At 43.1% G+C, this 24,652-nt stretch overlaps 1 protein-coding gene across 1 annotated transcript in view; it reads right to left on the reverse strand.

The window, feature by feature from the left end:
• The window catches only part of LOC139465532 (uncharacterized), a 107,890-nt gene extending 87,103 nt beyond the window's left edge, over positions 1–20,787 (reverse strand). Inside the window, exons 1-18 of the mRNA XM_071247249.1 lie at positions 20,489–20,787; positions 19,936–20,097; positions 19,564–19,651; positions 18,674–18,817; positions 17,133–17,324; positions 16,534–16,631; positions 15,883–16,052; positions 13,773–13,897; positions 12,104–12,202; positions 11,727–11,871; positions 11,288–11,386; positions 10,158–10,280; positions 9,074–9,374; positions 6,011–6,172; positions 4,614–4,710; positions 1,506–1,649; positions 496–687; positions 44–141 (exon numbers count right to left, since the gene is read on the reverse strand). Of these exons, the coding sequence (XP_071103350.1) occupies positions 44–141; positions 496–687; positions 1,506–1,649; positions 4,614–4,710; positions 6,011–6,172; positions 9,074–9,374; positions 10,158–10,280; positions 11,288–11,386; positions 11,727–11,871; positions 12,104–12,202; positions 13,773–13,897; positions 15,883–16,052; positions 16,534–16,631; positions 17,133–17,324; positions 18,674–18,817; positions 19,564–19,651; positions 19,936–20,097; positions 20,489–20,698 (2,649 nt within the window). The 5' untranslated portion in view covers positions 20,699–20,787. The remainder of the gene's footprint in view (positions 1–43; positions 142–495; positions 688–1,505; positions 1,650–4,613; positions 4,711–6,010; positions 6,173–9,073; positions 9,375–10,157; positions 10,281–11,287; positions 11,387–11,726; positions 11,872–12,103; positions 12,203–13,772; positions 13,898–15,882; positions 16,053–16,533; positions 16,632–17,132; positions 17,325–18,673; positions 18,818–19,563; positions 19,652–19,935; positions 20,098–20,488) is intronic.
• Positions 20,788–24,652: the final 3,865 nt, after the last annotated feature.

Consider the following 24,652-nt stretch of genomic DNA (forward strand, 5'->3'; position numbering starts at 1 on the left):
CAATCTGAATGTGAAACTGCATGTGAAATTGAAATTGCCTTACCTTCGCCTTGAGGGTAGGAGTGATGTCCACACTCTGTTTGTGTTTGAAGGGCTGCAAAAAGTCGAACAGATCTTCCCACTCCTGGGCCCAGATGTTACCTGTAATATACACAACTGTAGCTCTAGCGCATGTCGCTAAATACGTGGTCAAAATACGTCACAACTATTTCCCTTTTTGCACACGACATCAGTATGTAGACTACGGGTTAATACTTACTCGCGGAAAGCTTCTTGTCGCTACATACATGACTTAGAAAGTGCTTGATGACTTTTGCATTTCAAATATACCCCAATCTCATTAAAATCAGATCTTAGTTCTCGCTACCAAAAACTTTGTTTAGCGGTAGCGAGAACTAAGATCTGATTTTAATGAGATTGAATATACCCCTGGGTATGACCTATTGTTCCAATGCCTCAGTGACCAATCAACACCATGAAGCTGCCCTAGCTTACCCAGTAGATGGGCTGGTATGTGTCCTGTGACAGGGAACTTGTCTTTGCCGTACACCTTCTTCAGTTCGCGCCTGACGTAGGTGTGCAGTTCCTGGTACAGCGGCTTCAGCTGGTCGAGGAGGTGCTCCAGGTCCTGCTGGAAGGTGGGGGTCTCGTACGACGAACGCCAGTACTCCCCCGTGTCGTTATAACCTGGAAGATACGGAAGAGAGAGAGTGCTTAGTTAATGTTATTTAGTGAGCAAGTGAGTTGGGTTTAACGCCGCTTTGAACAGTACTCCAGTTATATCACGGCGTGTCAGCTTTATGTGGGAGGAAAGCCAAAGTTGACGCAGGTCTTAGACGTTTACCACTTTGGTGAAACCCACGAGCAATGTTATGGTGCTGACATATTCGGACCGACGACCATAGTCTTCTGGCGTGCCCAAGGGCGCCTTAGATGACTGGGCCACCAGTGCCCACAAATGTTTTTTGGAACGCGGTGGGCACTGTCTCCAGCTATTTCAAGATGACCTGTAATTAAGCATGGGACGAGCAAATCAAATTTGATAGGATGAATAATGACCCATTGTTAATGAACAGTTACTCCTTTTTCAAAGAAAGTTGCCATTTTTATGATTGACAGAAATATCATGCTCGAGGGAGGAGAATCTCTGAAGTGTTTAAGTTGGATGATAGCTACATATAGGTATTTTGGACGGCCCGAAAAAGCGACAAGGGTGGTTTCTTTCACAATTTCAAGGGTAAGCTAAAATCTTAGTTGGTTGAACAAATAATTGGTTCTCTACAATATATCATGGGTACTTCTGCATCGGGTTAGGATAACCAATGACATAAGTATAATAATTGTAGCTCCGAGGTACCGATAATCCATTTATTGCTATAATAACATGCTAGATTCACTATTCTCGTGACATATTACTGCTGTGTGGTTGGTGTCGGCTCCTTCCTGGCTTGCAGTATTGTGGTAGTGATCGTAGACTGTTCCTACAGAAGTATTGAAGTACCTACCAAGTTCTCGGACTCCCTCGTTGCTGAGATGCACCAGCTGGGTGTACAGAGGCTTCATCTTCTTTCCCGTGACGTCACGCCACTGCTTCCAGATGGCTTGCAACTCGTAATAGTCATGTGAATTTGCAAACTTCCGGGCGATTCCTGATAAACAGAAAATGATGACAAGGCACTGTATATTTGTAAATACTTACTAAACAGATTCGTGAAGTTTGTTTGATGGTAAAATAAAATCAATTGTAGTATATGGGGCAGAGAAGTGGGGATTCCAAGAAAGAGCTGATTGGATCCTAATTAAGATAGTCTATTGCTTGATTAGACTAGATTACATTAATTAGGATCAAATCAGCTTGTCACAATGACTTTAATCATTTTAATCCTGATCCTATCTGTACATCTGACTTAATTGCCCGTCTGCTTCATTACCCGTGTGCTGTTTGTTATTCCTACTGTACATCTGGTTTTTTTACCCGCGTGCTTCATTACCCGTGTGTTTCATTACCCGTATGCTTCATTACCCGTGTGTTTCATTACCCGTGTGTTTCATTACCCGTATGCTTCATTACCCGTGTGTTTCATTACCCGTGTGCTTCATTACCCGTGTACTTCATTACCCGTGTGCTTCATTACCCGTATGCTTCATTACCCGTGTGCTTCATTACCCGCGTGCTTCATTACCCGTGTGCTTCATTACCCTTGGCTTCATTACCCGTATGCTTCATTACCCGTGTGTTTCATTACCCATGTGCTTCATTACCCGTATGCTTCATTACCCGTATGCTTCATTACCCGTGTGCTTCATTACCCGCGTGCTTCATTACCCGTGTGTTTCATTACCCGTATGCTTCATTACCCGTGTGCTTCATTACCCGTGTGCTTCATTACCCTTGGCTTCATTACCCGCGTGCTTCATTACCCGTGTGTTTCATTACCCGTATGCTTCATTACCCGTGTGCTTCATTACCCATGTGCTTCATTACCCGTGTGCTTCATTACCCGTGTGCTTCATTACCCATGTGCTTCATTACCTGTGTGCTTCATTACCCGTGTGCTTCATTACCCGTGTGCTTCATTACCTGTGTGCTTCATTACCCGTGTGCTTCATTACCTGTGTGCTTCATTACCCGTGTGCTTCATTACCCATGTGCTTCATTACCCGTGTGTTTCATTACCCGTGTGTTTCATTACCCGTATGTTTCATTACCCGTGTGTTTCATTACCCGTATGCTTCACTACCCGTGTGCTTCATTACCCGTGTGCTTCATTACCCGTGTGTTTCATTACCCGTGTGTTTCATTACCCGTATGCTTCATTACCCATGTGCTTCATTACCCGTATGCTTCATTACCCGTATGTTTCATTACCCGTGTGTTTCATTACCCGTGTGTTTCATTACCCGTGTGTTTCATTACCCGTATGTTTCATTACCCGTGTGCTCCCTACCCATGTGCTTCATTACCCATGTGCTTCATTACCCGTGTGTTTCATTACCCGTGTGTTTCATTACCCGTATGCTTCATTACCCATGTGCTTCATTACCCGTATGCTTCATTACCCGTATGTTTCATTACCCGTGTGTTTCATTACCCGTGTGTTTCATTACCCGTGTGTTTCATTACCCGTATGTTTCATTACCCGCGTGCTTCATTACCCATGTGTTTCATTACCCGTGTGTTTCATTACCCGTGTGCTTCATTACCCATGTGCTTCATTACCCGTGTGTTTCATTACCCGTGTGCTTCATTACCCGTATGCTTCATTACCCGTATGCTTCATTACCTGTGTGTTTCATTACCCGTGTGTTTCATTACCCGTGTGCTTCATTACCCATGTGCTTCATTACCCGTGTGTTTCATTACCCGTATGCTTCATTACCCGTGTGTTTCATTACCCGTATGCTTCATTACCCGTGTGTTTCATTACCCGTATGCTTCATTACCCGTATGCTTCATTACCCGTATGCTTCATTACCCGCGTGCTTCATTACCCGTGTGTTTCATTACCCGTATGCTTCATTACCCGTGTGCTTCATTACCCATGTGCTTCATTACCCGTGTGCTTCATTACCCTTGGCTTCATTACCCGCGTGCTTCATTACCCGTGTGTTTCATTACCCGTATGCTTCATTACCCGTATGCTTCATTACCCATGTGCTTCATTACCCGTGTGCTTCATTACCCTTGGCTTCATTACCCGCGTGCTTCATTACCCGTGTGTTTCATTACCCGTATGCTTCATTACCCGTGTGCTTCATTACCCGTGTGCTTCATTACCCGTATGCTTCATTACCCGTATGCTTCATTACCCGCGTGCTTCATTACCCGTGTGTTTCATTACCCGTATGCTTCATTACCCGTGTGCTTCATTACCCGTGTGTTTCATTACCCGTATGCTTCATTACCCGTTTGCTTCATTACCCGTGTGCTTCATTACCCGTGTGTTTCATTACCCGTTTGCTTCATTACCCGCGTGCTTCATTACCCATGTGCTTCATTACCCGTATGCTTCATTACCCGTATGCTTCATTACCCGCGTGCTTCATTACCCGTGTGTTTCATTACCCGTATGCTTCATTACCCGTGTGCTTCATTACCCGCGTGCTTCATTACCCGTATGCTTCATTACCCGTGTGCTTCATTACCCGTGTGTTTCATTACCCGTATGCTTCATTACCCGTGTGCTTCATTACCCGTATGCTTCATTACCCGTATGCTTCATTACCCGTGTGTTTCATTACCCGTATGCTTCATTACCCGTGTGCTTCATTACCCGTATGCTTCATTACCCGTATGCTTCATTACCCGTGTGTTTCATTACCCGTATGCTTCATTACCCGTGTGCTTCATTACCCGTGTGTTTCATTACCCGTATGCTTCATTACCCGTGTGCTTCATTACCCGTGTGCTTCATTACCCGTATGCTTCATTACCCGTATGCTTCATTACCCGCGTGCTTCATTACCCGTGTGTTTCATTACCCGTGTGCTTCATTACCCGTATGCTTCATTACCCGTATGTTTTATTAAAATGAACTATATCATGATACTGAAGACAACACTTGAGCGATGACTGAATGCCCTGATGGCAGTCAGCCAAAGTAAAGGCTCACCAGGTTCCAGATCGAGACAGTCGTCAGGTCGAGTCTTGTTGAGACACACCTTGCCCTTGCTGAAGATGCCCTCCATCTGAGCCTGGACTTCACTCAGCTACAAGACAACACAGGGTATGACGATATGTAACACAAGGCCCGTTATCGTCAATACGCCACGGGTTTGCATACACTGCGCTCTTCCATCATCCGCGACATTCGTGACCAACTCGTGTTATTCCGGGACAAGCCGAATAGTGACTCGTGCCCCTATCGTGGCCATTTTTGCAACCGCGTTCCGTCTTAGCGCAAACGGGCATACCTTAAACAATTGTCAACTCGTTGCGCAATGGCTCACATATATTTCCCTATATATTATTTATATTTCAGATGCAATTTAAAGCACGTCAGGACATGCGAAATTATACAGTATGATTGAACACATTTAACTGTGTCTCGGGTATAGTTTTAGATGCAAGACATATGTAAAAACAGAATTGTTTCTGAGGGATTCTTTTACGAAGAACTTGAAATCATACGCGCATTCTGATTGGTTTGTCGTATTTTCGCATATAACATTCATCGATAGGGGGACGAGTTTTCTTGCATGTTACGGAAAGGGGCGAATGGTGACGAATGCATCCGCGAATGCACACGGCCGCCATCTTGAAGATCCTGATTAGATTAGGCCTTCAGCATCCCTTGATTGTCATAAGAGACGACTGACGGAATCGAGTGGTCAGCCGCGCTGACTTGGTTGATGCATGTCATCGTATTCCGGTTGTGTACATCGATGCTCATGATGTCAAACACTGGATTGGTTATTTCGGCCCGGGGCAATAAACGCATGGCCAATATGCTGTGTTCCTGTGACGAATGTCTATTTTAGCCAAGTAATGAAATGACACCGGGTTGTGTACTCACGGAAGTCAAATGTGCCTATTTAGTGCGAACCCTATAGTTGTTGGATACAGAAGCAATGTGTAGAGTAGAGGTCGTGTGTACAAACCCGTGAAGCACGGACGGTGGTGGTCAGTGTACTTATCATTGATATTGAAAAAAGATTCCATGGTTAAGGAATTCTGACAAAAATATATTCTGATGAGAGCAAATATGAATTCTTTATACTGGTATGTTCTTGGCAACTCACAATTCTTGAATTCTCTTGAATCCATTGTTTCTTGAATATTAGGGGCGGTCGGGTAGCCTTGTGGTTAAAGCGTTCGTTCGTAAAACCATACTCACTCACTCTTGAATATTAACGGATAGAACATTTGATATGAAAGCTGATCTCATTACTGACTGTATTCAATACGATAATTCACCCGGGACATTTGAGACAAGCTGTTACATCAAAGCTTGCGGAGTGAGTCAGCGTCCTCCAGACATGGAGATATCTAGGATTGCCAGAACAGTACCTTCTTAATCTTCTTCTCGTCTTTGAGCGCGTCTGTGCCGATGTCTTTGATCATGTGCAGCTGCCTGGCTAAGCTGGGGTCATGTGTGCTGGAGACGTCGTACGTGCTGGCAATTCCAGCCGCCTCCTTGGTGAACTGGGACCCCTTCACCTCCGCCTCCACCTGCAACACCAAGCAATGCCATCTCAGTTTGGTCGTAAAGTATATTGCAGTGGGTACAAAGGAGGGTACGAGATACGAAACATATAAACACATGTCCTCTTTACAAACACAGCTGTAGAAACAAATAGTTTTGCATCCAAATGGGATGTCTGGGAAACCCTGATGTGTCTTAAACGGATCCTTTAAGCCAGAGTCGTAGAGGATAGCCTTACACTCTACCTACCAGAATCGATAGCCAAACTAAATTAAAGAGTTGCCATATTATTGACTGAATCTTAATTAAAATATCCAGCAAAATCAATCCTTTAGACTTTAGACCCCTCGAGGAACAAATGGTAGTGAGTAAATAATAAATATTGTTTTTAACATCCCACCTTTTATGAGAAGACGTTTAATGAATAGAAACTGCTGACAAAAAAACCTCCAACCCCTTCCTCTTCACAAACACAACTTATGCAACCCATACACGTTGTCCCACAGTCACTGCCGAGCCTGTCTATAGACGAATTGAATTAATTAATGTTGTTGTACTTTATTCCATTTTTTGGATTGACTATCTGGGCCACGTGGGTAACCATATGAGCAACACTCAACGCCACGAAGACACGACGGCAACAAGGTCAAACAGTTGACCCATGACGAATGAACTCCTTTTCTACAAAAAGGTGCCAATACTTATGTTTAAAAGAAATAGTATATATTCGTGGGAGGAGAAGTACTTATGTTGGATAACAGCTATAGAAAAGGGCAACCAGGGTTGGTTCCTTTCATAATTGAACGTCTCAGTCTGTACTCTATTCTCAATTATGGTATGACTGTGTGGGCCATGTGGTTAACAACACGACCAGCACTCCACGCCACCAGTACATAGTGTTACAAAGGCTACAAGGTCAAACATAAGGGCCACCCTCTCCTCATTCGTAAGGTAATGTGTGAGTTCGGTTTAACGCCTCTTTGAAAAATAATTCAGTTACTAGTATATCACGCTGGCCAGCTTAATGTGAAAGGGAAGATCACGGGTCTTGGGTATTTACCACTCTGATGAATCCCATGAGCACGGGTTGGTTCTGACAAACCAAGAAATATAATCAGGGTGAATCTGGGATTCACCTATAAAGACGCACGCATCAGTGACGTCACTCTGCACAGCGAGTTGCGGCGCCTATTCAGTTTGTTTCGCGACCAAATGATATCATCACTGGTTATTCAATTATACACTCAACAACAAAAGTTCCTGTGACACCAATATTTTAGTGTATTTTTCAAACAAGTAAAGTTTGGTTTTCAGTATTGTAGTACATGTATGGAATCAAGTCACAAAAACGCAACTGCTACTGAAAAGCATGCATTCCATGCAAAAGTTGACTTTTATGCAGGCCCCATGCATTTCACTACCCAAGAATGGGTATAAAAACATGTTCGTTAACGGGATTCCATATGCATTGTTTAGCATCGTGCTGACAACAACCACTCAGAAAAACAACAAAATTACGCAATTATCAACATTACGAAATGCCACGCCTGTCCGAAAATGAGCCTCTGCGAGCCATTGGTATGCTTGAAGCAGGATCTAGTCAACGTGATTTTGCAAGACAATTTAACGTCCACAGAAACACCATTTGGTGTTTATGGCAACGTTGGCAACAGATGAATGCAGTCAGAGACAAGATAACTGGATTCGAGCGTCACACCTACGAAATCGGTTCCAGCCAGCAACAGTTACTGCAAGAAGCATCCCTGGCCATCGATGAATATCTTCACAAACCGGACGTCGTCGCCTCAGATGTGCAGGGATTGTCGCCAGAAGACCCGCCAGATGTCCCACAGAAAACCACCGTCAAGCACGTCTACAGTGGTGTAGACAGCGGGGGCAAGTTCTATTCAAGTTCTATATACCTCAGTCACAGCGATGGACGGATTCGGGTGTACCGACGTCGAGATGAACGTAACGTCAATCATTGTGTCATGGAAGAAGATCGGTTCGGGGGCGGCAGCGTTATGGTATGGGGTGGGATTAAAGCAAGACAGAGGACCTGTTTGATAGTGGTAGAGGGATATCTCAATAGACAGCGCTACCGCGACGAGATCATCGGCCCTGTTGTCCTACCGTTTTTGCGTCGTCATGGCCCAGTCATTACCTTTTAACATGACAATTCCCGGCCTCATATTGCTCGACTTGTTCAGGATTCCCTTCAACAAAACAACGTGAATGTCATCCCCTGGCCGGCTCGCTCCCCTGATCTCTCACCATTCGAGCACATGTGGGATGAGATGGATCGGCGCCTTCGACGTCAACCAGGTGCTCTACAGACACTCCAGGAACTTCGAAGCATGCTGCAGCAGATATGGACAGATATCCCACAGGACTTTGTGCGACGCCTGGTCCATTCCATGAGACAGGATGTGTTGCTTGCATCGCAACCAGAGGTGGACACACACGCTATTGATTTGTAAATTGACATTTTGGCATGTTCATGTTTTTTATTATGAAATCACGCATGTTCTGAAGTCAGTATGGCAAATTCAACCATTTGAACACTTACAGGAGTCTTTTATCTGTTGCACACCGAAATTGTTTCAGATTTGGTAAAAAAAACATAACTTTGCATTAAATCCTATTCAATGTCACATGAACTTTTGTTGTTCAGTATATAATGCTCCACTATTTTGCCTGGCGTTGACGTTTGAATTTACGTGGTAAAGTTGGACGAGTTAGTTAGTTAGTTATATACTGATTATCGATGGCGTTGACCTTTTGAATTAGACGACTGGGACAGCAGTGACACCCCTTCCCCGCCACCACCCCTTGATTAGAAAGTCTCTATGAGAAACATGGGTTACTTGGGTCTTATTCTGCCCTGGAACCCCAATGCGAGCCTCAGGTAGTACATGTTCACTGACCCTCCTGTCCTGGTTGTAGTCCGTGATGTTTGTGTTGTACGTCCAGTCAGCCAGGGCGGCCTCGTGCTGCACCACCTGCACGTGGTCGTTGTATGTCTCTAGCCACGCCCCCACATCCAGGCCTTCATTCACAGGGCAGTGCTCATCCCAACCAGTCTCCTTATTTGCATTCTGAACTTCTAGCCAATCAGATAGCGGCTTGAAATATTCCTTCAGTGCGCTCACGTTCATCTTGGCTTGACCCGTTAGCTGGGTCATAACTTCCGGCCAAGGTCTAGATGACCCCAGACTAAGAGCATCCCTGGAATATGAAGGATACCTGTTAAAGGTGGTGAATAAGAAACTGACAAACATCATGTGGTGGGGACAGGATGTTAGTGTCTCCGTGTTTATGGACTATGTCAAGTATAGAGAGAACTTCACCAGAGCGTCTTGTCACTTCCAATGTATCAACACAAGTCGACACAAGTTAAGGCTCCGAGGCTTATCGAGGAGTTTTAAACTTTCATTGATGAGTGTCAAACATTCTTAGACATTTTCATTTCGTAACAGTGATAACCAGTGTCTTGAAAGTACCAAGTACAGCCAACCAGCTTCAGTGAGAGGGAGATTAGTGATGTCTTTTGATTTGACGTCATGGCAACTGAAGCGTCACAGTGGTCTGCAAAGCATTGTGATGTAATTTCCAAGGAGCTATCACCCAAGCCATGTCGCATGTGGAAGCAGTGTGGAATGACAAAATCCATTGCCACAGTTATATTTTGGTATTTTTTCCAGAGGACGTAAAATTCAAACCAAAAATGGGGGCAACATATTGGGTTTTTTCTTGTGTCTCAAGACTCTCGTTGATTTTAACAAGTTTGGTAGTCAGGATTATTATGGGAAATAAAAATATTATTTTGGACTAAGTAAGCTTGACGAAAGGCAAACGTTTTTTTCCAAATCTAAGTGATTTTTCTCTGTTGGTGTCGAAAATGGTTTCAATCAGCTATCGGTCGCAGATAAGTAGTTCTGTTCATACTATTGCTTTATGGTATTGTATTACTATCTTCTCTGAATCGAATGACAAATCGACTACGGTGACCTGAGTTTAGTGCCAGCAGCAGTGGACTGGTAGATGTCGCATCTGTGTAGTGGCCCCGTGTGTCCGGCTGCCTTGCACAACGCCTGGTGGAACTGGAACTGGATGACGTAACTCACGAAGTATCTGGGCATCAACAAAAAATATTTTGATAAAAGTCACATTATCCCATCTTAATGGTGTATCCATGCTTAACTGATCTTATAGCTAAAATGGATAGAATTATCAGTAAACGTCCGCGTGTTATCTGAAACCAGCGGGAAACTGTAACTTGGTAATGCCCTCATTTTGCTTGACGACTGGCCATTATCACGCCCGTTGTTAGGTGACGTCATAGGATAGGGATAGATGACGTCAAGTTGAATAGTGACGACATCTGGTTTGTTCTATGACGTTTCCATATTTGTAAAAGTAGGTCAGTGTCATTCGTGTTGATTGCAGTAAATGTTTCAAAACCGATATTGTTGTTTCTTTTATTTTTTTTATAACAAATTCCATCCACTTTAGCTATAATAACGGTAAGCTATTTTTCAGAGCATTATCATTTGTAGAAGCCCTCAGTCCTTTCAACTGCCCTCCTTCGACGGGAGGATAATGCCCTGAAAAATAGCGTTACCCTCATAACAATGAACATCGACATATAAATATGTTTGATGTCGTATGTGTGAAAGTCACATATGACTTATGGATCTGATATTTAGGGTATTGATGGCCTGACATCAACAACACAAAACACGTTGCGAATGGAGCAATTGGCAATCCATTATTCTGAGATGAATCATTAAATTTTCCAAACAGTAATGTTCTTTTGGGTTGTTTCTACACAAACATGTAATCATTAAGTAGTCTCTTAGTGTGTCGTGTGTTCTTGCTTGTTTTTCTAGGTGAACAGTGACTCGCCTTTGCATGTGTTTGTGACGGGTGCGCACGTTTGGGCAGGATACGCAACCTTTTCGCGAACACCTGGTATCATCACTATTTGATATAGATTGATAATCGCATGCTTATAATACAGTCGTAATCGTACAATGGATATTTCTTATGATTATGGAAAGGGATTTGTTGATTATATTTACAGGGATATTGTCTGGATAAATGCTTGAAACATGGTAGCTGTGTATTAAGTCCCCAACCTGATGTATGCCACATTGTTGGACACGTGGAACTTGGCACCCGGATCGAAGTCATACTCGGTACGTGGAATGGGAGGAGCTATGCCCTGGTACTTGCATCTGTAATAATACACATTTGAATGTATTAGAGGTAGGGGATGACATTCACGTTGTTTTGTTGAAGGGAATCCTGAACAAGTCGAGCAAAAGGAGGCCGGGCGTTGTCATGTTAAAAGGTAATGAGGTAGAAAAGGGACAATGTGCTTACTTTGAGATAAACGTTCGATTCATGATTTATCACACAACACGTATTCACAGCCGCCCGTCCAGTAATAATCAACTCTAAAATATCTTTAACACTAATTGTCGATGTTACATCGGCCTTAGAAATAGTTTTGTTATGCTTAACGGTTGGCAGAAAATGTGCTATTAAACAGTTAATGCTTCTCTCAGGACGCACCTGAGTTCCCACCAATCGCGGTTGTATCTGCTGGGAGGCGTGTCCCCGCTGAACACATTCCATCGCCATTGGTCAATCAGGTAGCCGAAAGGTAAAAAGGCAATCTTCTGCAATGCCATTTTCATCAGGAAATTGATATCGGTTTCTGAAATAAGATGATAATCTTACAGTCTTCTCAAACCCGTCGATCTGAAATAGTTTGATTTAAACTAACCTGGAGTTAATGCGATGTTCTCCTTCATCGAACTGTCTGCCTGGAGACTGTAGTTATCCCAGTATTTCCAGTCGGGTTTGGCACATATTACGTAGAACGATAGCGGTATAGCTAACCGGATTATATTGTATGTATGGTAATCATGATAGTTATAGCATCTCACCGTCATCGTCCTGCCCCGCCTCTAGCAGACCAATTTTGCGGAGGTGGGCGGGGGTAGTCGCCGACAGCGCCATGGTATCACCGATGGCCTCATGGAAACCTGCAATTAGATGCAAAATGAAACATTCTGTTACAGGAATTACTTCATTGGTTCTTTCATTGGTTCCGTTGTTAAGTGAGTGGGTGAATGAATATTGTTAAGCGCCGTAACAGCAATCTTGCAGCTATTCGTGCCGATCCGTGGTTAAGACTTGCAGTTTTCAGATTCCCGAAACATATTATGTCTGGCATTTTCCAGAATAATGGTCACTAATGGATAGGAGCAACAATTCACGATGTAAACTATACCAAGCTATTTATTTCTGACCTAGGTCTGATGGAATATGGACTAAAATCTGACACATATCTGACTGATGACAGCAGACAGAGATCTGACACAAAATCACTGGTGATGGAGGACAGAGATCTGACATAAGGTCACTGATGACAGTAGACAGAGATCTGACACGCGGTCACTGATGGTGGACGACAGAGATCTGACACACGGTCACTGATGACAGTAGACAGAGATCTGACACACGGTCACTGATGACAGTAGACAGAGATCTGACACACGGTCACTGATGATGGACGACAGAGATCTGACACATGGTCACTAATGACAGTAGACAGAGATCTGACACACAGTCACTGATGACAGTAGACAGAGATCTGACACTTGGTCACTGATGACAGTAGACAGAGATCTGACACGCGGTCACTGATGACAGTAGACAGAGATCTGACACACGGTAACTGGTGATGGACGACAGAGATCTGACACGCGGTCACTAGTGATGGACGACAGAGATCTGGCACACGGTCCCTGGTGACAGTAGACAGAGATCTGACACGCGGTCACTGATGACAGTAGACAGAGATCTGACACCCGGTCACTGATGACAGTAGACAGAGATCTGACACGTGGTCACTAGTGACAGTAGACAGAGATCTGACGCACGGTCACTGGTGATGGACGACAGAGATCTGACACACGGTCACTGATGACAGTAGACAGAGATCTGACACACGGTAACTGGTGATGGACGACAGAGATCTGGCACACGGTCACTGGTGACAGTAGACAGAGATCTGACACGCGGTCACTGATGACAGTAGACAGAGATCTGACACGCGGTCACTGATGACAGTAGACAGAGATCTGACACGTGGTCACTAGTGACAGTAGACAGAGATCTGACACACGGTCACTGGTGATGGACGACAGAGATCTGACACACGGTCACTGATGACAGTAGACAGAGATCTGACACGCGGTGACTAGTGACAGTAGACAGAGATCTGGCACACGGTCACTAGTGACAGTAGACAGAGATCTGACACGCGGTAACTAGTGACAGTAGACAGAGATCTGGCATGCAGTAACTAGTGACAGTAGACAGAGATCTGGCACACGGTCACTGATGACAGTAGACAGAGATCTGGTACACGGTCACTGATGACAGTAGACAGAGATCTGGCACACGGTCACTAATGACAGTAGACAGAGATCTGGCACACGGTCACTAATGACAGTAGACAGAGATCTGGTACACAGTCACTGATGACAGTAGACAGAGATCTGGCACACGGTCACTAGTGACAGTAGTCAAAGAAACAGAGAAACTGACCAGGGTTGGCTCCATCCCTGTACACCTGGGGTTGATCTTTATACAGCAGGTAGTACTCGATGTGTCCCATCTCGTGGTGGATGGTGACCAGGTCCTCCATGTTTATGTCCGTACACATCTTAATTCTGAAAAGCAATTGGTAGTACGGTATGACTTTCCTCACATTTGAAACTTCTTTTATCTACTTTCGTCTGTTATGCATATCGTAACAAATTTCTTATGATAGTAAGTGGCATATTGATTGAGGCGCTTGTATAATGTTGAGCTTGGCAGTGAGCTTGATATAGTGTGACCTCCCTTGGTTGTTGATGTTGACACAGGGGAAGCGTCGCGTGCTAACTGTTTCTAGAAGGTTGGCTGTACATATTCAAGTGGGCGAGGGCGATTCGAGGCCTCCCTACTACGACCTGACTTGCGTCAATCTACTTTTCTGACTGTTTACTTCACTAATTCAAGGATTCAAGAACGCAGCACGAGCCCCATTCAAATTATTCAACTGTGGTATATGTTGGAATTCTTGATTGTACTGACTAAAAGACCCTAAAATCTATATTACTGCTGCCACATATTTTGACCAACATGTACGAGAAACTGAGATTTTCTGTCTTTATTATACAACGTCTAATTCACATACACAACATTGATAAATTACAAATTTACCTCATGCATTTATACGTCATTTGTAAGTCTAATACCCCTGTTTTTATGACGCCACATCACACGTCAATCTGCAACACACATGTAATCAGTCTACACACACCTGCTGTCAGGCTACCCACACCTGTAATCAGTGTACAAACACCTGCAGTCAGGACACACACACACAAACCTGAAACCAGTGTACAAACACCTGTAACCAGTGTACAAACACATGTAACCAGTGTACAAACACATGTAACCAGTGTACAAACACCTGAAACCAGTGTACAAACACATGTAACCAGTGTACAAACACATGTAACCAGTGTACAAACACATGTACGTAGTCTACACCCAACTGTAACCAGACTACACGCACCTGTAACCAGTGTACAAACACCTGTACTTAGTCCACACCCACATGTAACCAGTCTAAACACACCTGTAACCAGACTACACGCACCTGTAACCAGTGTACAAACACCTGTACTTAGTCTACAGCCACCTGTAACCAGACTACACGCACCTGTAACCAGTGCACAAACACCTGTACGTAGTCTACACCCAACTGTAACCAGACTACACGCACCTGTAACCAGTCTACAAACATCTGTACTTAGTCCACACCCACATGTAACCAGTCTAAACACACCTGTAACCAGACTACACGCACCTGTAACCAGTGTACAAACATCTGTACTTAGTCCACACCCAACTGTAACCAGACTACACGCACCTGTAACCAGTGTACAAACACCTGTACTTAGTCTACAGCCACCTGTAACCAGACTACACGCACCTGTAACCAGTGCACAAACACATGTACGTAGTCTACACCCAACTGTAACCAGACTACACGCACCTGTAACCAGTGTACAAACACCTGTACTTAGTCCACACCCACATGTAACCAGTCTAAACACACCTGTAACCAGACTACACGCACCTGTAACCAGTGTACAAACACCTGTACTTAGTCTACAGCCACCTGTAACCAGACTACACACACCTGTAACCAGTGTACAAACACCTGTACTTAGTCTACACCCAACTGTAACCAGACTACACGCACCTGTAACCAGTGTACAAACACCTGTACTTAGTCCACACCCACATGTAACCAGTCTAAACACACCTGTAACCAGACTACACGCACCTGTAACCAGTGCACAAACACCTCTACTTAGTCTACACCCAACTGTAATCAGACTACACGCACCTGTAACCAGTCTACAAACATCTGTACTTAGTCCACATCCACCTGTAACCAGTCTACAGGCACCTGTAACCAGTGTACAAACACCTGTGCTTAGTCATCGCCCACCTGTAACCAGACTACACCCACCTGTAACCAGTGTAGAAACACCTGTAGTCAGTCTATACCCACCTGCAACCAGACTACACCCACCTGTAACTAGTCTATACACACATGTAGTCAGTCTACACCCACCTGTAACCAGACTACACGCACCTGTAATCCTTAGCGTCATAGAAGTCCCAGGCCGAGGCGTGACAGATGACTTTGCGACCATCAGTGGGCTTCGTCAACATGGAGTTACTCCAGAAAGTGTCCGGCATTGGCACCAGCCCCAGCGACTTGTAAAACCCCTCCGCCGTCCGGAACATCTTCTCCGCGGTGTACTGATATAATGGGTTAACAATATGGGAGCGTAATCGCAAATGAAAATAGGAGCCTATCGTGAGCTCTGACCAAAATTAGAAAACATATTAGATACTTTAAAAAAAAATTAAAACAAAAGTAATTAATAGACAGTATTATTTTCATCAAGAGGATTGGCTGTTGACTGAATGCAGACATTACAACATTTACGGTACATATGATCTTCTATGTTCCGATTGAAAATATGTTTCATTTATTATTCATTGTTGATGTTTTTCAGAGCTAGATATATGTATTGTAGTTATCTTTATGTAAGATACCTTTATGCAAGTTCCCCCGTTTGCTTGCAAAAGACCTCACTGTTTCGACACCAGAGGAAAGCTACGCATTTCATCAAATGACATCAGTCAGAGACTTACATTAAGCAAAGAAATGTTCCACGTCCTGAATTTTAGATAAACTTTCACGTGCTTCCTTTGATGTTGTATCAACATATCTTACATTGAATTTCAGTTTGTCTGTGACGTCAACCATGGGCTTGTTTTTGAACGGAACAACGATATCAAAGATGTTGTTCCAATGTTGCGCCCACATGTTACCTGGGGACAGAGAGTGAGTGAGTGAGTGAGTTGGGTTTAACGCCGCTTTTAACAGTATTCCAGTTATATCGCGGCGTGTCAGCTAAATGTGGGAGGAAAGCCCAAGGTGATACAGGCCTCAGACGTTTTCCACTTCAGTGAAACCCACGAGCACGGGTATGGTGCTGTGCAAACCTAGAAACATAATCGGGGCGAACCGGGATTCGAACCCATAATCATAGGTTTCTGGTGTGCCCAAGGGACGCATCTCTTCACAGCGAATCGCGGCGCCTTAGACGACTAGGACACTCGTGCCCCCGTGGGAGAGCGAGTTGGGGACTCAAATAACAAACATTTAAAAACTACTAGATATTGTTAAATTATTTGTGAATAGATAAACTCAAACCACGTGTAAATAATTCTCCGAAAGCCACAAGACAGAAGAGAGATTAATTTAGAACAGCCTAGAGTTAAGAACAATTGTCCGTGTTAGCGTGCTGTCACCGGAAGTCCGACCCTCACCTAGAAGGTGAGCTGGGATGTGTCTTGTGGACGGGAAGATGTCCTTGCCGTACACTGCCATCAGTTGTCGCCTGACGTAGGCCTGCAGCTGCTGGTACAGAGGCTGCAGCTCATCCAGGAGCTCCTGCAGGTCGGACTGGAATGTTGGGGACTCGTACCACGACCGCCAGTACTCGCCCGTGTCATTATCACCTGGAGATGTAATCTTTTATATAAATACTGCGATATAGATACTGTGTTTGCAGGTAGCATGTTATTTTATCTCACCTTACGCATGAATGTCGGATCTTGCTTGGCTGAGACCCAATCTATTAATTGTAATGTATCCCGCTAACATGTAAGGTACATTTCTTATGTTTCCCGCTCGAATAGCCGAACCGCTAGCATCACATTTGCAACAGATCAACCAAAATTTTGCCTATCGAATTAATAATGTCAGACGGCATTCCCGGATATTTACGATATTTTCCGAATGAAATAGCTCTAGGGGGAATAACTCTACGAAGCCTTCCTGTTTTCGAATATTTGTCGATGAATGTGAATTATGAAGTGGATAAAGATCTAACCACGGTATTCTTACCGATTCGGATCAAAGCATGCATGCATAAGACATACCTACAATATAATTAGATGTGCGGTAAGATGAATTCGTTGTCAATCGGTCCCTGGGTGACATTGGTTGATGTACCGTCTATTGGTATACAGTTGATTAACATTCACCTGATAATGTAAGGCTTGATGTGCATAAATGGACACTTTTCTACCGAGTTGAGGTTTAAAACTACTTTTAACAGAGTATCTGCAATATTACGATTCAAGAATGGAATTTACACATAGTGCCCACGTCAGGAATCGAACCCGGGTCTAAGGCATGACGAGCGAGTACTGTATTCACCAGATGACTTCCTCGCACCGATACTTAACAGAGGCATAATATAGGACGAGGTAAGATAAGGGTCGTTTGTAGTCAACAGGAAATGTCAAAGTTGCTGGAAACATTGAAATGCTGGTATGAAGTGTACAAATGACTGCTATCTAACAATTTGTCTTTTTTACACATGCTGGTTTTGGACTTGTCCTCATTCATATGACCTTGATAACAGTTTTTAAACTCAATTATTAAATATTATGCAGATCTTGTGGCCCCAAACGGGCCCTTATCATATCTTGTTTTTTGTCAGAAAAGATGTTGCGGTAACTGTCCTCACGCACACACGCGTGCCTCCCTAATCACCATCCCCATCCCACCTCCACCCACACCCTTCAATGCTACTCGGAATTCTACCATGACATTGAAAAATGCTTCATTCTGATTATTTAAAAGGACGGTTCCTTTTTGCAACAGAAACCTCACAAAAGAGGTGCGTATGAATACATGAATAACCTACAAATAGATCCATAACAAATGTCTGCCGATCACCGATCTGAATTGTACACCGTATCGCTAAAGCGTTCGGTTCCAAATTGATATAAGAGGTGTCTACTCTACAGGGGACTAAATCAAATTTCAAAACACACAGGTTTATCTCCTAAATATCTACCCATTTCTTGGACGCCTTCGTTGCTGAGTATGACGAGCTGGGTGTATAGGTCCCTCATCCTGGGTCCGGTCGCGTACCTCCACCCCCACCAGGCGTTCAGGAGCTCCGTGCTGTTCCTGCTGCTGGCCATCACACGAGTCAGCCCTGCCATGCAATAGTGGTATGACATCAATACATCACCAGGCGCTGAAGTTATATGAGTGGGCGAGTGAGTATAGTTTTACGCCACTTTTAGCAATATTCCAGCAATATCACGGCGGGGGACACCAGAAATGGGCTTCACACATTGTACCCATGTCGGATTCGAACCCGGCGTGACGAGCGAACGCTTTGACCACAAGGCTACCCGACCACCCCTAGAATTATATGATGGTGGTAAATACATAAAGAGGGACCCACATATGGTACCCATATTGGAATAGAAACCAAATAGGTCCAAGAACCACTGGGCCATCCCGGGTAACTAAATCTTCCGTCGATTATTAATTGTTTCTGTTTTTATAGTATATTTCTATTCTATTATAATGAATAGCATTTCCCCTGGATCACTGCACTCCACAAATTCGTTGTCTCATATTCACATCTCTTATCAGTGACTTCGCAAAGAATGAATGTTGCACATAATGTGATTGTAATGAAGTATGGTAAAGACCGGGCCTAACGGCATTCATCAGAAAAGGAGATATTATACACTTTAATATCGAGGATGAGATAGTCCCTTTACAAAAAGGCGGTACAAGGTATTACAATAATTAGAAACCGTTACCTCATCCGTTTTATTCAATTCCTTAACGATAATGATAAGATACAAACGGAAGTTGGTTGTTAGAAGTTGGGGGAGAACAAGACCGGGATCACGGCAGTTCCCGGAAATTCCCGAAAGTACTGACCTGGTTCGAGATCTAGACAGTTCCCGGATGTAGGACAATACTGCGCGGTGCTGTAGATACTCTCTAACTCGGAGGTCACTTCACTCATCTGTAAAGTAAAACGACTGCTCTATTTGTCGGTGGAAACAAGAGGACCAGTTATCTGCCTTAAACTGAAAGGGCGATGAACCAAGAAGTTAACTAAATAAGTCATATTCGGATTCACACCCCATTTCAATATGTCGGTATTGTATTCCTGCACAACGTTATGTTTATTGGTATCTACATTCAATATGGCTTCTGACTGGTAAGTGCGCCCTCTCATTGGTGACAGTACACCTAACTGTCAGCTATGATTCAATAAACATTACTGTCAAATATTTAATTCCTCACCTTCTTGACTTTCTGGGGGTCTTTCAGTGCAGAAGGCCCAATGTTTGTAATCTTCTGGAACTGACGTCTAACATCCGGGTCTTTAAAGGTCCTCCATGCATATGTATTGGCCTCCATATAGGCAGTCATGGAAAAATTCGCCAGCTGTACTTGCATGTCAACCTTGGAAATGATAACACATAGCATGACATTGCCATGAGAGTATAAGTATTTGAGAGTCCTGATTTCTACTAGAATATGTTATTTGCAATTTGTTTTACCTTAACTTTATTATCGGGTCGAACAATAAAGTACCTATAGTAAATCCAAATGTTAATGATAGGATATTTCTCACAATAATTAATTTTCATTCAAGTCTGCGTGGACATTAATCTCTTTATTAAATAATATCCTAAAACCGTTCGCTGGTCACGCCAAAGGCACGGGTTCGATTCCACACATTGGTAAAACATGTTAAAGCCATAACGGCTGTCCATCGCCGTGATATTTCTGTAGTGTTGTCAAAAGCGACGTAAAAAACAACTCACTCACTCACTCACACAGCAATACGTACTAGGTGCGCCATGGTGTTTTTGGAGATGTTGGTGTTGTAGCTCCACTCCGCCAACGCCTCAGCGTTCATAGCTTTGCCGTAGTCTTTATCATACTGCTTCAGAAACGCCTTGGCCTGTTCGATGTCTGTGTTTCCGACGCCATCACTGTTCAGCACACATAATACCACAAGTGCCAACACCACCAGTGCAGTCCTAATGCTGGATCGCATGATGTCAGCTAGAGATCACAGGCTGTGGTCTACTCAGTGTCAGACATTTGATGGAAAGATTATGTATTCAATGACCATAGAAATACGATCCAGATCTACTGACACGTTTTTTTCTCACATTACTGCAGTGTCATATCGCTGTCAAACAGTCAGTACACAATCACAGTATTAAACCAGAAATGTCGGATGAAACGGAGATGAGACAGACAGATGCAGATGGTGGGACAGCTTCTCCAAGGAAGAGGAATCCACGCTATCAGCTTCAACACGTAGAGATCTCCGATTAGAAACAATCTACAACGCTATTGGTTACCCTCATCACGTGATGTACCCCATGTGGTACTCGTTAATTTAAATACATGTCACACGCAGAACAAACCAAACTCATATAAAAATAAGCATATAAACAATCGTCTTCAAGACAAGGGAATTCTAGATGGGACAAAGATGAATCTTGATACATTATGCTATATTCCCGCTTGCCATCAGGTCAGGGGTCCATGAAGCCAAGCTGGGTGATCTGTAATAGCGGCAACTTCGGCATAGCTGGGTGATATAGATGTTTAGATGCCAAGGTTATTTACTCGAGGTATACCTAGACAACGTGTACAGTGTTGACATAAATAATTTGGTAACGTTTGAGTGAACGTATCAGCAGAGACGGGAGAGTGAAAGAAAAGACGCATTTTAATAAAGTTCTGAAACTTAAAGTTAGAGGTTACAATGATACATGTTACAGTGCTAATGCGTGCTGTATGCTTATGGGATATAACGCCTCATACATCCCTTCTTGCCTTGCCACTATTTCCCTTGGGGTATGTCATACATCCACCCACTGTGACGAATCTGTATTACCTGACTGACCAGTACAGTTTCTTCCTGACAGACAATCGCTATTTGTGTAAATTACATGGACTGACACATGTGCTCTTTGTGCTTGTTAAATTGTGCGTTTTATGCTTGTTTAACCATCTTGATTTAGTAAACATGTAAACGAATATAAGTCACGCTGTACTTCACTGCAGTGACATGCAATAACATGCAACTGACACACAACAGACAGACGCAGCAAACACATTCAACAGATATATTCAACAAACAGATGCAATGAACAGACCCAACAGAGAGATGCAATGATTTTTGTTTGTTGTTTAACGCCGCACACAGCACTAGTCCAGCTATATGACGGCGGTATGTCATTAATTCAGTCTGGACCAGACAGTCCAGGGACTGACATCATGAACATCGATCCAACACACTTGGGATACGATGACATGCATCAACCAAGTCAGCGAGCCTGACCTCCCCATCCCGTTAGTCGCCTCTCACGACAAGCATTGTCGCCTGTTACGGCAAGCATAGTCGCCTGTTACGGCAAGCATAGTCGTCTGTTACGGCAAGCATAGTCGCCTGTTACGGCAAGCACAGTCGTCTGTTACGGCAAGCATAGTCGCCTCTTACGACAAGCATAGTCGCCTGTTACGGCAAGCTTGGGTTGCTGAAGACATATTCTACCCCGGATCTTCACGGGTCAAGAGATGCAATGAACAGATCCAACATATTCAACAGCCAGGCGCAACAGACATATTCAACAGCCAGGCGCAACAGACATATTCAACAGCCAGGCGCAACAGACATATTCAACAGCCAGGCGCAACAGACATATTCAACAGCCAGGCGCAACAGACATATTCAACAGCCAGGCGCAACAGAAATATTCAACAGCCAGGCGCAACAGACATATTCAACAGCCAGGCGCAACAGACATATTCAACAGCCAGGCGCAACAGACATATTCAACAGCCAGGCGCAACAGACATATTCAACAGACATATTCAACAGACACATGCAGTAGCCGTGGGGATACCCAACCAAGTGGAACCAATGCTCTCAGTTGTCATGGCGGGCACATTTTCAGATTAAAATGACCAAAACCTTTCTCATTAAAAAGTTGAACTTTAATAATCCTTCAAACATTATTCAAACGTAAACCTCAAACAAAGGGATTTCAATTAAGTCCTCATTAAGTCTTTCATCGACATTTAACAGTTTGTAAACAGGAAACTTACACCTTGTAGAGGGGCAAGAAGTAGTTTTAACACTTAGAATTAGTGAAGAGTTCTTTTCATATTTTCGAAGCTACAAATGACACCTTTCCTTTTATGGCGAGCAATATTCAAGCAGCTCCAGCCTTTTGTGTACACTCTTCACAACGTTTGATGAACAATAGGCCATGCTCTCACTTCTCCTTTGTTTGATCCGGGTTACAGATTCAAGGCCTTGGTAAAGCTTCAAAGAGTTTTATGGTGGACATGTGGCGGACATTTTCAAATTTGCCGCATAATTTATTAGATTTATATCAAATTTGATTCCCTATTTTGCCTTGTGCAATATGTTCCTGTTCGCGAACACCTGGTATTAGCAGTGTTTGATAATGATTTAAAATAATAAAAGCGACAAAAATCATAAGGACTTTCTGAAACGCAGAATCCATTGTACTATTCCCACAATACATCACGAGCATGTATTCATGAATCACTATCAAATATTGATGATACTAGGTGCTCGCAAAAAAGTGAACGTAGGTGACACCCGTCACAAACACATGCAAAGGCAAGTCAAGTGTTCACCTAAACACAATTTAGTGATTGTCAAATTTAGATTGAGATCTATCTTTACATTTTACAGTTAAATCCGTTTTACGTAGTTTTAGGGTGAAAGATATTATTTATCTCCAACTTTAGTAACCTTTTACTTTTAAGTAACCACTTTAAAACTGTCAATCACTGTCCTACTGTTGAATATCCGCCATGTTAGACAAGCAGTACTGTACATGCAACATTATTTATTAAAAGCAACAGTATCCATTACAGACAATACTGTCCGTTACAGGCACCACCGTCCATTACAAACAGCATTACGTTCTCAAAAAGATAGTTCCAGAATGATACGAAATCCCTACAAGAAACAGAGTCCATTGAACGATTCCTACTATATCAAAAGCACGGGTTTATAAATCACTATAAACAGTTATGTCCGCGAAAAGACCCATTCAACAGACATACCCAACAAACAGATGCAGCAGACCTAGGTGTATCCTGTCTACTGATGGCATCCGTCATAAACGCTTTAAATCGGTAGTTATCATCACATAAAAAAACCAGGTTTGACATAAATCTTGCCTCGAAAGGTAAGACATTTGCTTAAAAACATAACATGTTCCCGAAAAAACTTGAAAAGAACTTTTTTTCACGCAGGTTTTTGTTTACATTATACAGTTACCTGGATACAACTGTACATAAAATCTCCTTCCAAGACAGTTGAAGAGAAAACACTGTGTTGTGTAGTAGTCACAAGGCAATACCTGTCAGCTGTGTAGTGTTTGCGATATAGAGTTGCGATATAATACCTTCAAGGATGATACTGAGTTGAAAGTTCAAGGAAATGCCAGCTGGGGTTTTGAAACATTTCGCAATGTTACACTAACATGTTTACTATTGTGGATCTTATTTCTGCAAGAAGTGTTAAAAGTCAACATTAAAAAGACCCAAAATGAGTTATTTTGTTCTTATATTTGGACCATTTGTTTGTCACCGATGATAAACAACGTCTGGCGTTATATTGTTCCACTGTTTCGGGGATAATTTGTCTCTTAGCAGAGATTTCTTACGATTATGGAAAAAAATTGTCCCTTATATTTCAACACATTCAGCAATATTATCATTGCAGTAAAGGATACATTTTTTATCCAGAAACAATAACACGATTGAAATATAACCATTGTACTGCAGATTCCATTAAATCAATTACATCGATGAAGTGAAACACATATTTGCTTCTTTGAGGGGCATTTAGTTGGAGTACTAAGTAAGGATAAGATATACTAGTATGTATGAACAACTTTATTACCAATAGGAGCGACGTTTCGGTATATCTCTTGCTTGATAACGGTGT

Source organism: Haliotis cracherodii, unplaced genomic scaffold (genome assembly GCF_022045235.1).
Source record: "Haliotis cracherodii isolate W230 unplaced genomic scaffold, xgHalCrac1.p SCAF_18, whole genome shotgun sequence".
In the NCBI taxonomy this organism is placed as follows: domain Eukaryota; kingdom Metazoa; phylum Mollusca; class Gastropoda; order Lepetellida; family Haliotidae; genus Haliotis; species Haliotis cracherodii.